The 16,202-nt window shown below is 42.5% G+C and overlaps 1 protein-coding gene across 1 annotated transcript in view; it reads left to right on the forward strand.

Annotated features, from left to right (window-relative positions):
* Positions 1 to 16,202, forward strand: part of LOC147718779 (sodium/hydrogen exchanger 2-like) — a 537,314-nt gene that overhangs the window by 252,521 nt on the left and 268,591 nt on the right. Inside the window, exon 5 of the mRNA XM_086918760.1 lies at positions 10,550 to 10,639. Coding sequence (XP_086774886.1) covers positions 10,550 to 10,639 — 90 coding nt within the window. The remainder of the gene's footprint in view (positions 1 to 10,549; positions 10,640 to 16,202) is intronic.

The following is a 16,202-nucleotide window of genomic DNA, read 5'->3' on the forward strand; positions in this document are numbered from 1 at the left end:
ACAAGAGGGGTTGACGAATAGGAATATACAGGAGCCTTTAAGTAAACCTACCAGGAATTATGCCTCCCACAAAAACCAGTACAAAAGGGGGTGGTGATGGACGGAGCATCTGATTCAATCAAACACTCATACCCAGTTAAAAGATCTGGGTTTAATCCATCACCGTTCTTTAGCCCACTCTGCCACCCCAGTTCAGACATGGCTATATGCAAGTCAGTCTGACCCTGTGCCTCATGGGAACAGTCCAGCCCGAACTGCCAAGCCATGTCTTCCCTGGACCGGAAACAAGCTTCAGAGGACCTGTTTCTGGCATTCCAGCCGTCTTCAGCCCGGCTTGCTTGAATCCAGTGGCAAAGTGAGCAAGGGACTCACGTCTGAGCATACCCTACCACACTTATGGCGGCCAAAAGCGGTATAAAAGGGGGTGGTGATGGACGGAGCATCTGAATCAATCAAACACTCACACCCAGTCAAAAGATCTGGGTTTAATCCATCACCATTCTTTAGCCCACTCTGCCACCCCAGTTCAGACATGGCTATATGCAAATCAGTCTGACCCTGTGCCTCATGGGAACAGTCCAGCCCGAACTGCCAAGCCATGTCTTCCCTGGACCGGAAACAAGCTTCCGAGGACCGGTTTCTGGCATTCCAGCCGTCTTCAGCCCGGCTTGCTTGAATCCAGTGGCAAAGTGAGCAAGGGACTCACCTCTGAGCATACCCTGCCACACTTATGGCGGCCAAAAGCGGTACAAAAGGGGGTGGTGAGGGACGGAGCATCTGAATCAATCAAACACTCACACCCAGTCAAAAGATCTGGGTTTAATCCATCACCGTTCTTTAGCCCACTCTGCCACCCCAGTTCAGACATGGCTATATGCAAATCAGTCTGACCCTGTGCCTCATGGGAACAGTCCAGCCCGAACTGCCAAGCCATGTCTTCCCTGGACCGGAAACAAGCTTCCGAGGACCGGTTTCTGGCATTCCAGCCATCTTCAGCCCGGCTTGCTTGAATCCAGTGGCAAAGTGAGCAAGGGACTCTCATCTGAGCATACCCTGCCACACTTATGGCAGCCAAAAGCGGTACAAAAGGGGGTGGTGATGGACTGAGCATCTGAATCAATCAAACACTCACACCCAGTCAAAAGATCTGGGTTTAATCCATCACCGTTCTTTAGCCCATTCTGCCACCCCAGTTCAGACATGGCCTAATGCAAATCAGTCTGACCCTGTGGCTCATGGGAACAGTCCACCCGAACTGCCAAGCCATGTCTTCCCTGGACCGGAAACAAGCTTCCGAGGATCGGTTTCTGGCATTCCAGCCGTCTTCAGCCCGGCTTGCTTGAATCCAGTGGCAAAGTGAGCAAGGGACTCATGTCTGAGCATACCCTGCCACACTTATGGCAGCCAGTTCGGGCTGGACTGTTTTTTTTTTTTTTTTTAAACGAGTCACCGTTAATTTGCACTTTCTAGCTGCTCATATGTGGCAGTATTAGTTAATGTCTCCCCACTGAAGCCAGGAGTAATGGAAATTACGGAATGTTAGAAAAACAAGGTGGTTCAATGGTTAATTCTAGACACTTATTTGTCCCAAGTAGAGTGCAGGAAATTACGTTTACAAGAAGAGTGGGGTGGATTGGACCATTGGAAAAAGATCTGTTTGGTGATTGCGTAATAATTAACTTTGGTGGCCAGAGAACTGCTAACAGTATCCATAAAGTGACAGGTGCATCAATAATAAATAGACAGGCAATGGGCATACTCCTTTTTAGCATTCTTTTACCGTCATTTGAAGGGATTGGAGCAATGTCAAAAGGGCTTATCAAACCCCCCAGAGACAGAGGGATACCACTAGTTTACTCCCACAATATGTCTGGGATTTTGCTGTACCCAATAGATAAGAGATGCTGAGTAGTCTAAACAATAAAGACTGACTTAATTTTGATCAAGTTCATGACGAAGATCCAATGAGTTGTCAGAGAGGGCCCTCCAAAATGTCTCATACAGCTAGTCGTCTAAGCAAGCTATGCCCAAGGGACTGCCCATACACAAGAGAGGCACCCTCTATGGGTGGGTTAGTTGAAGCTATAGTAACTGAGGTAGTGGAGGCATGTGAGGTACCTGACAAAGACCTTCTTAGAGTCAATATTACACCCACAAGTATAATAGGTATTGAGCAGAAGAACAACCCCCTAGGGAAGGGTTTGAGTTTGCAACCTTTAATGTGAATGGGCCAATAAATAGGGCTGGGAATGATTTTAAGGGTTGTTCTTTTGCCTGTTCAAGTTTCAGTGAGAATTCCCACGACACTGGGGAGTACCATACCGACTTTTTCCTATACTATACCATGGACTGTTCGCCAGATACTGGAGTAATAATACTTTTATACTGGACATTGCTAAAGGTATATTTAGCCTGTATCTTTAGCTCCTGACTAAACAGTGACTATCACAGGCTTATTATTCATACTAAATGAAGTAGAACTTGGCCACTTTTATATTAATAATATTTTATACTACTATTATCTTTTTTCTTTCTTGTTTCTTAAACAGTGGTCTATCCAATACCATACACTAATAGGAATTTTTCCTGTTTTCCTGTGGTCATCGTGGTGTACATTATACACATTTTCTGTTCTGGATTGTAATACCTACCAGTGACCTTTAAAGTAAGTTGTTTATAGATAAAAATATATAACACATCTGTATATACCAATGACACAGCACTTTCTGGAACATTGCGTGCAATTTATTCCAAACTTATGCTGGTGTTGCGTCTATGTGCCAATGAATTAGTTCTAAATGACTGTCCATTACACACCAAATGCTCCTAATTTGGGGTTAAAATAGACAAATATGTGCCTGTAAATTTTGGAATACCATCTCTTTTTAAGTGCGGCATTTGATTTTATTTTATCTTAACTAGCTTTCGCTTTCTGATTTCTTTCTGGCCAACACAAATCTCCTATTGATAGTTTGATAATGTTCTTCTCTTTTTGGTCCTTAAATCGCTACTCATTTCTTTATACAAAAATCTAATAGGATAATCTTATTTCTAGATAATGTTTTTTCGAAACCATCCATTCAGTCTTCGGACTACTATATCCAGATCGCCTTTGAGTCCTGACTGATTCTGACTTAGAAGACTTTGAACTTTTGATTACAAAATCCATAAGGTATTTCTTACTTATTTTAGAATACCAACTTTCCTAAATTGTCACAGAAAAAGGTGTGTTTTCCTTTCTTTCTTGGTCAAACATAATGGTTTCTTCTATTCTTTCTCTTCCTTTTTTTTCTCTTATTGTCGCATGAAACTTCTATGATCATGTTCAAACTCTCTTCACTCTGTACCACAAAGGATCTTTCCTGTGGTGATCAGAGTTTCCTATTATTTTCCTATTATCATATATTCTTCACTAACACCTAAAGATGGAGGTCTCTGTGCACACATATACCAGTAATTCTTGGAAGCACTGATGAGTACACCAAATTAAAGGAATGATTTAGGCATATCTCTCCTTTTTTTGTAACACATCTGTATGATTTTGCCAACAGCCGTGAAAAAGTCGCGCACTGCGACGAAACACGTGTCGGCTGGCTGTAGCTGGATTATAAAAGTACTAGCAGCCCGTCCCGACGTTGTCCGGGTATGAATTGCTGCCGGCCAGTAGTATATTGTTTGTAGGATTTCGTTTTGATAGCATTTCTTATCTGTGACAGGCATGTGAAACGCTCGGATTCACAGTGCACTGCTGATGCACTTAAGAGTGCGCGTTCAGTATTGTGTGAACTCGAGTTTCCCTACTTTATTTTTCCTTGCAATATTATATAGCGCGAACTCGACAACATGGCATGAGCACAATTTACATTACAGAAGAACACATTCATTTGTGGTAGGCACAGGGAGACAAAGCAATTTGCCCGGAATCAAAGGATGTTGAGCTGATGCCGAGATTCGAAAGTAGTTCCCCAGCTCTAAAGTTCGCAATTCTAGAACTTGTGGCGGGAGGTGTGTCTAAAAGTGTATGTCGGTTCTGGCCATCAATGAGAGAGACCTGTGCATTTTTCAAATGGGTGGTGAAAAAATATGAGTATGTTGCTGGAGATGTGGGCCGCCGTGCCACCAATGTAGTTACCGGGGGAGGGTAAACACCCATTATTTCGGAACTTTCTTTCCGCATGCCATCACTCCGCAAACTTTCATTACGAAAGTACCATGACTCCGCAATGCCATTATAACGCATGGCATTACATTTTATATTCTTTTACCACGCATACATTTACAACGAAATTCGTTGTAAATGCATGAATGGTAAAAGCATGTTCTTTTTTAATGTTTGGATAAGGTAAGTATGGGTATAGAGGTAAATGTTTTGGGGTACTGAGGTATATGTTTTGGGGTGTTTGGGTATTTTAGGGTTCAGGTATAATTTTGGGTTATGGGGTACTGGGGTAGTTTTAGGGTTTAGGGATAGGTTTGGGTTTTGGGGTACAGGGGTATTTTAAGGGTTCAGGGCTAGGTTTGGGTTTTGGGGTATTTTTAGGGTTCATGGGTAGGTTTGGGTTTTGGAGTACAGGGGTATTTTAAGGGTTCAGGGCTAGGTTTGGGTTTAGGGCTACAGGAGTATTTTAAGGGTTCAGGGCTAGGTTTGGGTTTTGGGGTACGGGGGTATTTTAGGGTTCAGGGGTAGGCTTGGGTTTTGGGGTACAGTGGTATTTTTAGGGTTCACGGCTAGGTTTGGGTTTTGGGGTACAGGGGTATTTTTAGGGTTCAGGGGTAGGTTTGGGTTTTGAGGTACATGGGTATTTATAGGGTTCAGGGCTAGGTTTGGGTTTTGGGGTACAGGGGTATTTTTAGCATTTAGGGATACGTTTGGGTTTTGGGGTACAGGATATATTTATAGGGTTAAGATGGGTTAGTGCTTAAGGGTGTTGGGGTATTTTAAGGAGTAAGAGTGGGTTATGATTATGGGGTGCAGGGGTATTTAAAGGGAGCAGGGTGGGATTAGCACACAATATGAGACATGGCATTAAGGGCGGAACGTACCACACGCCCCCAGCGTTTGTCACGCCCCCAGCACAACGCAGACACACCCACAAGGGATTACTTTGCTGGCATGGATCTTTAACCTTTTAAATTTATATGGTGGGCGTCTGCATAGCCTATGTCCTTCTGCTGCAACTGCCCTTTCCAACGCTGTATTGGGTGTTGTGATTGGTGCTGTGGTTCCTGAGATTACCCGCCTTAAAGGTTTGGGCTCTCTCTTTATTAGATTAGTATAGATATGTATGGAACAATCAACATGAAGAATCTATGCTAAACAGAATATACGATTAAAATTCTGTATCAAAAATAATTTCTGCTGCATTGGATTTATCAGCTGTTAACTTATTTGTGCTGTGCTCTGTCTATGCTTAAAAAGTTTGTCAATGGGTGCAGAGGTTTCTGTAACATATTGAGGTGATACTGTGGGTGGCACAGTATTAAGATATAGAGCACGCCTAGAAAGAAAGGACTATTCATTCACTTTAGTGCAAACAAATTGGAGGTGCTGGCTGTTTCTGTAATTCCACTGCCACCTTTTCTATTTAGAGGGCTGGGAATGTTGATTGGGTTAACACTATATCTTGTTATGACATCATATGTCTACAGGAAACCTGGTGTATAAACCCTGTACACATAGATGGATATTCCTCATATTTTTTAGCAGCGATCGTGTCACAAGCAGGACGAGCAAAAGGGGGTTTACAGATACTTATTTCTAACAAAATTTCCATTAGGGTCAAAAAGGCTACATCGGTGGGACCCAACGCACAGATAGTATGCCTAAGCAAAAAGGGCGGGTAAGACCTGATACTAGTACATTTTTATAATAATGTCTTTGATTCAACATGTACCAACGTGGTTACACCCCATGACCGTGGCCTTGAAATATTTTTAGCTCCAATTAGCACCGACTATGTTCAGTTATGGGCAGAAGATTTAACTATTCAGGCATGTGATATACCCAATAACCAGGTATGCAGCCTTGCTTATGTGGATGGTGAGGGAGAGGATCATTTCTGCCATAATGAGTATAGTGAAGCCCTAAACTGGATGACCTCAAGATATGATTTCCATCTACTTAGGAGGACCGGTGGCCTCAAAGGGGATTTACTTCCAACTTTTAAAGGGAAAAATATGTTTTTTTATCATTGATCATATACTAGTGTCTGCCCCGGATACATCCAGGTGTGGCAACCTTAGTGTTGTTCCCTCCATATTCAGTGATCATAATTTGCTCAACCTATCTTTTTTCTTTTGGGGCTCGAGGAGTGAAGTATATGATTTAGTTAACCATATTTATCGTTCCAGGAAAAATGGTATTAGAATAATATGGACATGTGTTTACCCATGCATGATATTGCAGCAAATAATAATGTACCACCAGCGAGAAATAGCTTACTGTCTTCAGGAAGAGATATCCCCAAATACAATATTTATAAACTTCCACTGCATTACAACGTTTATTAAACCACTTTTAACCAGGTAGATTGAAATACCAGCCAGCAATAAAAAGGGATGTTTTGATGGTACTTGCACCAAAGCACTACAGGTGTTAAAGTATGCACTGTCTAAAACACTGCGAGACATACTTGCTATTAAATACCTATGACAAGAGTATAAATTAGCCTTAGCTGCCCGAAAAAAGAAATTACAGGAAGAAGCATGGGAAAACTTGATTATTTCAGCAGAAACTAGGAATGACAAACTTTTCTGGGATACAGTAAATGCACCATTCCTAATGAATGATGAAATCAGAGAGTTTTGCTCCTTCATTGTGGCAGAAAAATGGGTGACACATTTCACTGGGATTTTTAGTTATAATGGGGTGACCTGACCTGGAGTCCTATGGAGGAAGGTCCCACACCCGGAACATTACTTGTGAAGAACTTCAAAACAACAAGAGAATGGCCAACCTATACAAAAACTCCCCAGGTTTTGTGGTGCACCTCACTCTTTGTAAAATGTCCTCAATATTTTGAACTGAAAATAGAGCCTTATGCTCCCAATGTGTGCAACTCCACGACCCCCACAGTTTGTCTGGGGCGGTTCCAACGACCCAAATACACTTTAACAACTGTAGGTTGCACCACTTGATATGGAAAGTCTCAAAAGGATGTAAATATACAAATGTCCATCCACTGTTGTGAAAAGTCAGATTTCTTTATTCGTCTTTGCAATATTGATAATTATACACCACACAGCCAACGCGTTTCGTTCTTTGCGAAGAACTTCATCAGGGCTGTAAGACAATATTTAAAAACATATGTTATACACTATAATCACATGTAAATTTTATACACAACATTCATTATATACAACCTTATTATTACATAGCCTAAAAAGACAGGAGAGCATCCATTAAATAGAACCTATTTTTTACATAGCCTAAAAAGACATGAGAGCATACCCTTTCTCCCAGTGAATGATAAAAGCTCTCATTGCAACACATGAAACCTCACAGAAATGAATAAATATCCCCAAATACCACTTGTGAAAATTTCTAACCAATATTCCCTTTTAAAGCACATTTACAACAGATACATTATTTTTCCCTAGTTGGAAAATCTATTTTTACTCCATACAAAAATTGATGAAATGATTTTGTACACCTTGAAACCTTTATAATAAGCAGTCAGCAACAAAACATTTTTTTGGAAACCATACCCAAGTATCTTAACACTTGTCCCCAAGTTAATTCATTTTTGATTCATCTCATAGTGCCCTCTTAGTAGCAAACTATTATTAAGTCAACAGCAGAATATTTCAAAAGAGTCAGTATCATAGCATTATTGAAAAACATTCCACGCAACCTCATCCCTAATACTCGAACTAGTCCTGATTGGTTTTATCTCATATTGCCTTCTTGAGTAGAGAGCCAGACCCATTGTTGATAGCGACATACATTACACCTACCAAGCTAATTAGATGTTTCCAAAATTCGACCTTTAGTGTGCTTGTGTAGTCGATCCCCGCGGTCCGCCTCCTTTGTTTTCAGATAGCCATAGTATCAAATACTATTGTACATCAAAGGTCGGGCTCCAATTTTTAGTGGATATCCTGATGGCAGGGCCATTATTGTTATGGGCATCAATTCTAGACAGGAAGAGACAACTTTTACCAGGTCAATTATTTTATATCGTTTAAACTTGGATGATGTTCTAAAAATTCAGTGGCTATCCTACATTAATGTCACATTAGGGAACTTGTTTAATTTATCTGTATGGTCAGACCCTATAACAATACTGTCCCTCACTAAGAAAGAGATCAAAGATTCCTTCCTGTTACAAAGGTGGAATCTCAGAGCAAAATCGGAGCTAAATAAACCGACCATGGATATTTACTGTTAAAGGAGGTAGACAACAGTTATCTGTCACACGTGACCTATGTACAACACCATTCTCAGCCTGATTCATCAAGCTGATTTGCGCTCGCAAAGGGACAGATTCTGAGAATCTGGCCCTTTGCGAGTGCGATTTTTGCATTTGGGATTCATCATCCCAAATGCAAAAATCGGTAATTGCGAATTCGCAATTTAGCGAGGAATTACATTTAAGGAATCTCCTTTTGAGATTCCTTAAATGCAATTCATGATCCATTTTTAAATAGCGAATTCGCAATTTCGGCCCGCTATTTACCGCGAGGTCAAACCTCTTGGTAAATAGCGAAAACGTAGAAAAATGCTTTTAAAAGCATTTTTCTAAGTTGCATGTTGCACACACACATGTCCTTTGGACATGTGTGTGAGCAACACCTGTTAATATTTGCATTTAAGGGGTCCTACAGGGTGTCCTTTGGAGACCCCGGGCACCCTTAAAATCGCTATCTTATTTGCGATTAGCAAATTGCTAATCGCAAATAAGGAATACTCCCCATTCATTCCTATGGGCCTTTTGGCCCATAGGAATGAATGGGGAGTTTTTCCTTATTTGCGATTAGCAATTTGGTAATCGCAAATAAGGAATGTGTAGGAATCGCATTTTATTTTGCGATTCCTACATGAATACCGTTTTGTGTGTCTCAAATAGCGATTCCTTATGAATCGCTATTAGAGAACTCGCAAAACGGTACTTTGATGAATCAGGCTGTAAGTGTTACTGAGATTGAGATGTGGTAATGCACATTATTTTGTCGCATTCCCTAAAATGAAATCACTCCTCCCAGATTTAGTACCATGTCCGTGTGACAATATGAGTAAACAAAGCACTTTGCACTTTCTATTATTCTGTAATTTTGTATCGTAATTTTAGACTTTTTTTATCTTAAGCCTCTGTTTGCTGCCCATAATATTAAGTCCCACAAAACTGCTATGGGATATTTGGTGACATTAGAGAATCCGTTAATATGTTATAATGTTGCTCAGTTTATCCTGAAATCGATTAATGCAAGGAAAAGTATTTTGCTATAATCTACAAATGAATTGCTTTGAAGAACTGGTACTGTAAACTATATGCTATCTTCCTTAAATGTATTTTATTGCATGAACTTTTATGGCTGTTTTATTTTTAATAGCTGAATAATAATCTTGAAACTGACATGACAATACCATTTGGGATTGAAGTAATATCACAAATTCTATGCAAGATGTGGAATCTCTAGCTCCTCTTATTAACAAGTGCAATAGAGTTTGTAATCATAGGAAGGATGAATCCAGTGCTATAGGGTTTGGAATGTGCCTTAAGCACATTACTTTGCTCTCTATCCTTTTATTTCTGTCTCCCTCCACCATCTCTTCAACCCCTCCACCTCCCCCCTCACCCCCCACCAGGGCGAGCAACAAACATTTGGCTTAGCTTGCAAGACACAGCTAGTAGGGGAATGCCATTTCTTTATCCAGCCTAGGAGGTGAGTGATCACCGATCTTAAAGATTTTGCTGAAGTGTTCCTTTTAAATAGTTATTTTGCAGGAATACAGCACCTACTTTTCTGCTCCTTCTTTTATGTCTGTTTGCTCCGGCTCCTTTTAACCAATAGGAGCTCAAGCAGTGATCATATAACACGTACACTAGGTATTGCTGCTGTGCAATTCTTGAATCGTATACCGTCTTTCCAAAATCTTTTGAATTTACTCCTGTGGGAAAAAGGCCTGAATGTGCGTCACTTGAAACCCAATCCACAGTATACAAATGAAAATTATCTGTTACAGAACACCAGTACTCCGATATTACCTTTTGTCAATTGACTCTTCCCTTTTTTATGATCACCATCTCCCAACGCTTAAAATCGTTCCTTTCAATTGTGGCTGCATTCTCCTATTGTAGAATATCCCTTGGTGCTGTTCATCGATAGCCCATATTCCGAAACAAATCTGCTTCGGTATTTGCAACAAAACTGTCGTAGGTTATTTCTTAACCTGAGAAAGAAAATGCATTCTCTCATTTTTATTTGCAAAACAGTGGGTGTGACCAGAGTTTGTAAGATTAAACAACACGAGCGTTTTTATTGTGTTTCATTAGGAAAACCCTTTTCACATTTAAAATTGTAACTTCTCTTTTTCATTGTCCTACAGGGAATGACAATCCGTCCTCTCGTTGAATTACTAGATGTTAAGAGGAGAAGTAAAAATCCCCCCACTGTGAGTGAGCAGATTCACATTCGGGTAAGTGAGATTTTATTTTGTAGTTACTCTGTAGCTGCCTCTATATCGCGTGGCCCTGCTTTGGGGTAGGATTGGATCCTCCCTCTGTGCTCTACTATTTTATTGCGCGTGATAACTGGTTGCACAAGGATTTGAAATGCAATAGAGCTTTTGGCATTGTAAAGGACAATGCCCTTTTTTATGTTTTGGGTTTCAAAACATAAATAAAAGGCATTGTAGTTTTCAATATTTATAGCTTAAACTTTCGCAAATGCGAAACCTGTTGCATTGCAATAAAGGGCATTCTTGACCACTTGTTAGAATGTAAATATCAGAGGAAGAGATAGGCCTGCAACGTCTTCAAAGTAGTGATGAATAGTACATTGAAGAAGATGTGTAAGTGTGGTAAATTACATAGACACAAAGTGTGAAGTGAAAGTTACATATGATAAACACTAACAAAGCGCTTCACCACCTTTGGCTCTGTGATTACACTGTCGCAGCTCAGGAGGAAGAGCGGGAGTAGGGGCTATTTCCTGCCTTTTTCATGATGTGAGTGTGCAGGGTGGCATTGCGTAATGTCATTGCTATCTTTGGCCTAATAAAAACACTCCAGCTGTAGTAAGGCCCTGGCTTCATCTCCTGGTGTAGGGTAGCCTGTGCTTTATGGCAGCCATGGAGGGAGGGAGGGAGGGATGGCCTCGTCTGCAGCTCCAGTCTCCTACAGTGCCCCTGCTATAACCAGTAAGTGTTGAGTGGCGGTATTGGTATTGGTGGTGGTGGTATTGGTATGGATGGTGGTGGTATTGGTATTGGTGGTATTGGTTGTGGTGGTATTGGTTGTGGTGGTATTGGTGGTGGTGGTATTGGTGGTGGTTTTGGTATTGGTAGTGGTGATACTGGTATTGGTGGTGGTACTGGTATTGGTGGTGGTGGTATTGGTATTGGTGGTGGTGGTGGTATTGGTATTGGTGGTGTTGGTATTGGTGGTGGTATTGGTATTGGTGGTAGTGGTACTGGTATAGGTGGTGGTGGTATTGGTGGTAGTGGTATTAGTAGTGGTATTGGTGGTGGTATTGGTGGTGGAATTGTGGTGGGGTATTAGTGGTGGTAGGGGTGGTGGTGGTATTGGTGGTGGTGGCATTGGTGGTGGTATTGGTAATGGTACTGGTTGTGGTGGTATCTGTAGTATAGTTGTTGGTGGTGGTATTGGTGGTAGTGGTATTGTTTGTGTTACTTGTATTGGTGGTGGTATTGCTGGCGGTGGTGGTATTGGTGATGGTGGTGGCAGTATTGGTGGTGGGGTGTTATTGGTGGCAGTGGCATTGGTGGTAGTGATATTGGTGGTGGTGGTAAGGGTGGAGGTATTGGTGGTGGTATTGGCGGTGGTATTGGTGGTGGTATTGGTGGTGGTGGCCTTGGTATTGCTGTCATTGGTATTGGTATTGGTGGCGGTGGTATTAGTGGTGGTGGTATGGTATTGGTGGTGGTAGTTGTGGTAGTATTGGCATTGGTGGTGGTATTGGTATTTGTTTTGGTGGTACTGGATTGGTAGTGGTGGCATTGGTGGTGGTGGTATTGGTGGTAATGGTATTGGTGGTGGTATTGGCGGTGGTACTGATGGTGGTGGGGGTATTGATGGTGGTATTGGTATTGTTGGTGGTGGTATTGATGGTAATGGTGGTGGTATTGGTGGTGGTGCCATTGATGGTAATGGTAGTGGTATTGGTGGTGGTATTGATAATGATGGTGGTATTGATGCAGGTAGTGGTGGGTTTAGTAGTATTTGTGGTGGTGGTATTGGTATTGATGGTGGTATTGGTATTGGTACTGGTGGTGGTGGTATTGGTGGTGTTGGTATTGGTGGTGGTATTGGCATTGGTGGTAGTGGTACTGGTATAGGTGGTGGTGGTATTGGTGGTAGTGGTATTGGTAGTGGTATTGATGGTGGTATTGGTGGTGGTATTGTGGTGGGGTATTGGTGGTGGTAGTGGTGGTGGTGGTATTGGTGGTGGTATTGGTAATGGTACTGGTTGTGGTGGTATCAGTAGTATAGTTGTTGGTGGAGGTATTGGTGGTAGTGGTATTGGTTGTGTTACTTGTATTGGTGGTGGTATTGCTGGTGGTGGTGGTATTGGTGATGGTGGTGGCAGTATTGGTGGTGGGGTGTTATTGGTGGCGGTGGCATTGGTGGTAGTGATATTGGTGGTGGTGGTAATGGTGGAAGTATTGGTGGTGGTATTGGCAGTGGTATTGGTGGTGGTGGCCTTGGTGTTGCTGTTATTGGTATTTGTATTGGTGGTGGTGGTATTAGTGGTGGTGGTATTAGTGGTGGTGGTGGTGGTATGGTATTGGTGGTGGTAGTTGTGGTAGTATTGGCATTGGTGGTGGTATTGGTATTTGTTTTGGTGGTATTGGATTGGTAGTGGTGGCATTGGTGGTGGTGGTGGTATTGGTGGTGATGGTATTGGTGGTGGTATTGGCAGTGGTACTGATGGTGGTGGTGGTATTGGTGGTGGTATTGGTATTGTTGGTGGTGGTATTGATGGTAATGGTGGTGGTATTGGTGGTGGTGGCATTGATGGTAATGGTTGTGGTATTGGTGGTGGTATTGATAGTGATGGTGGTATTGATGCAGGTAGTGGTGGTGGTATTGGTGGTGGTGGGTTTAGTGGTATTGGTGGTGGTGGTATTGGTATTGATGGTGGTATTGGTATTGGTACTGGTGGTGGTGGTATTGGTGCTGGTGGTATTGTTGATGATGGTATTGGTGGTGGTGGTATTAGTAGTGGTGGTGGTAGTGGTGGTATTGGCATTGGTAGTGAAGGTGGTATTGGAGGTGGTGGTATTGGTGGTGGTGATATTGGTGGTGGTGGTAATGGTGGAGGTATTGGTTGTGGTGGTGGTGTTGGTTTTGGCAGTATTGGTATTGGTGGCAGTATTGGTATTGGTGGTGGTGGTGCTTTTGGTATTGGTGGTGGTACTGGTATTGATGGTGGTGGTACTGGTATTGGAGGTGGTATTGGTGGTGGTATTGGTGGTGGTGGTATTAGTGGTAAAGGTGTTAATATTGATATTGGTGGTGGTATTGGTATTGGTGGTGGTGGTATTTGTATTGGTGGCGGTATTGAAGGTCATATTGCTGCTATTTGTGGTGGTATTGGTAGTATAGGTGGTGGTGGTGGTATTGATGGTAGTAGTATTGGTTGCATAAGTGGTGGTGTTGGTGGTATTGGTGGTAGTGGTATTGTTGGTGTTAGTGGTATTGGTGGTGGTGGTATTGATGCTGGTATTGCTGGAGGTGATGGTATTGATGGTGGTGGTATTGGTGGTGGTAGTGTTGGTGATGGTGGTATTGGTGGTAGTGGTATTGGTGGTGGTGGTGGTATTGGCGGTGGTGATGTTGGGTGTGGTATTGGTGTAGGTATTGGTGGTGGTATTAGTGGTGGTATTGGTGATGATATTGGTGGTGGTGGTATTAGTGCTGATGGTGGTATTGGTGGTTGTGGAATTGGTGGTATTGGTGGTGGTGGTATAAGTGGAGGCGGTGGTATTGGTGGTGGTGGTGGTATTAGTATTGGAGGGGTGGTATTGGTGGTGGCGGTATCATTTGTAGTATTGGTATTGGTGATGGTTCTATTGGTATTTGTGGTGGTACTGGTATTAGTGGTGGTGGTATTGGTGGTAGCGGTATTAGTATTGGTGGTGGTGGTATTGGTGGTGGTATTGTTATTGGTGGTGGTATTGATTTTGGTATTGGTAGTGGTGGTACTCGTATATGGTGGTGGTGGTATTGGAGGTGGTATTGGTATGGTTGGTGGTATTGGTAGTATTGGTGGTGGTATTGGTGCTGGTATTGGTATTGGTGCTGGTGGTACTGGTATTGGTGGTGATGGTTTTAGAGGTGGTATTGGTGGTGGTATTGATAGTATAGCTAGTGGTGGTGGTATTGGTGGTAGTGGTATTGCAATATTTGTGTTGGTGGTATTGCTGGTAATGCTATTGGGTGGTATTGGTATTGGTGGTGGTATTGCTGGTGGCGATTGTATTGGTGGTGGTGGTATTGGTGGTGGTGGTATTGATGGTGATATTAGTGGTGGTTGTATTGGTGGAGGTATTGATGGTGGTACTAGTGATGGTATTGGTGGTGGTATTGGTGGTGGTGGTGGTATTGGTGGTGGTGTTGGTATTGGTGGTGGTGGTGGTATTTATGGTGATGATATTGGTGGTGATATTGATGGTGGTGGTATTGGTGGTGGTGGTGTTGGTGCTATTGGTGGTGGTATTGGTACTGGTGGTGGTGGTGGTTATAGTGGTGGTGGTATTGGTGCTATTCATGGTGGTGGTGGTATTGGTTGTGGTATTGGTACTGGCAGTTGTGGTATTGGTGGTGGTGGTAGCATTGGTGGTGGTGGTTGTATTGGTGGTGGTGGTGGTATTGCTTTTGTTAGTGGTGGTGGTGGTATTGGTGGTGGTGGAGGTGGTAGCGGTGGTATTGGTGGTGGTAGTGGTGGTTTTGATGGTGGTGGTTGTATTGGTGGTGGAATTGGTATGGGCTCTGGTGTTGGTGGTATTGGTGGTGGTATTGGTGTTGATGGTATTGGTAGTGGTATTGGTGGTGGTGTTATTGGTGGTAGTGGTGGTAGCGGTATTAGTGGTGGTGGTGGTATTGGTGGTTGGGGTATATGTGGTGGTGGTATTGGTAATGGTGGTGGTATTGGAATTTGTTTTGGTGGTATTGGTTTGGTGGTGTTGTTGTTGGTAGTGGTGGTATTGATGGTGGTGGTTTTGGTGGTGGTGCGGGTATTGGTGATGGCGGTATTGGTAGTGGTGGAATCAGTGGAGTTATTGGTGGTGGTGGTATTGGTTGTGGTATTAGTGGTGGTATTGGTAGTGATATTGGTGTTTTTTGTATTGGTGGTGATGGTGGTATTGGTGGTAGTAGTATAGGTGGTGGTGTTATTGGTATTGGTGGTGGTATTGGTATTGGTGTTGGTGTTGGTGGTATTGGTGTTGGTGGCATTGGTGGTGGTGTTATTGGTGGTGGTGGTATTGGAGGTGGCATTGGTGGTGGTGGTATTGGTGGTGGTAGTATTGGTGGTGGTATTGGTGGTGGTGGTATTGTTGGTGGTATTTGTGGTGGTGGTGGTATTGGGGTTGGTGGTGTTGGTGGTGGTGTTGGCAGTGGTATTGATATGGATGGTGGTGGTATTTATGGTTTGGGTATTGGTGGTGGTGGTGGTGTTATTGTAGGTTGTAGTATTGGTGGTGGCATCAGTGGTGGTGGTGTTGGTGGTGGTGATATTGGTGGTGATGATGGTATAGTTAATTAAAACCGTTGCAATACAAAATAGCTTCATTAAAAACCAAGTGTACATATAAAAATATCATAGTTCATATATCTTATATATATATAATTTTTAAGTCTGTATTGTAATCAGCCAAGTGAAGAAACAAGTTTCCTAGCCTAATTATTTTTTGATTTCCCCCATATCATTTATAGGTTAAGCTACTTAATTCCAGTCTGTGCTTCCCTTCACTAACTGCGCCAGAATTCTGTAAAAAGTGCAAAGAAGTGCTTAAG

This window comes from Lissotriton vulgaris, chromosome 4_1 (assembly GCF_964263255.1).
Source record: "Lissotriton vulgaris chromosome 4_1, aLisVul1.2, whole genome shotgun sequence".
Lineage (NCBI taxonomy): Eukaryota > Metazoa > Chordata > Amphibia > Caudata > Salamandridae > Lissotriton > Lissotriton vulgaris.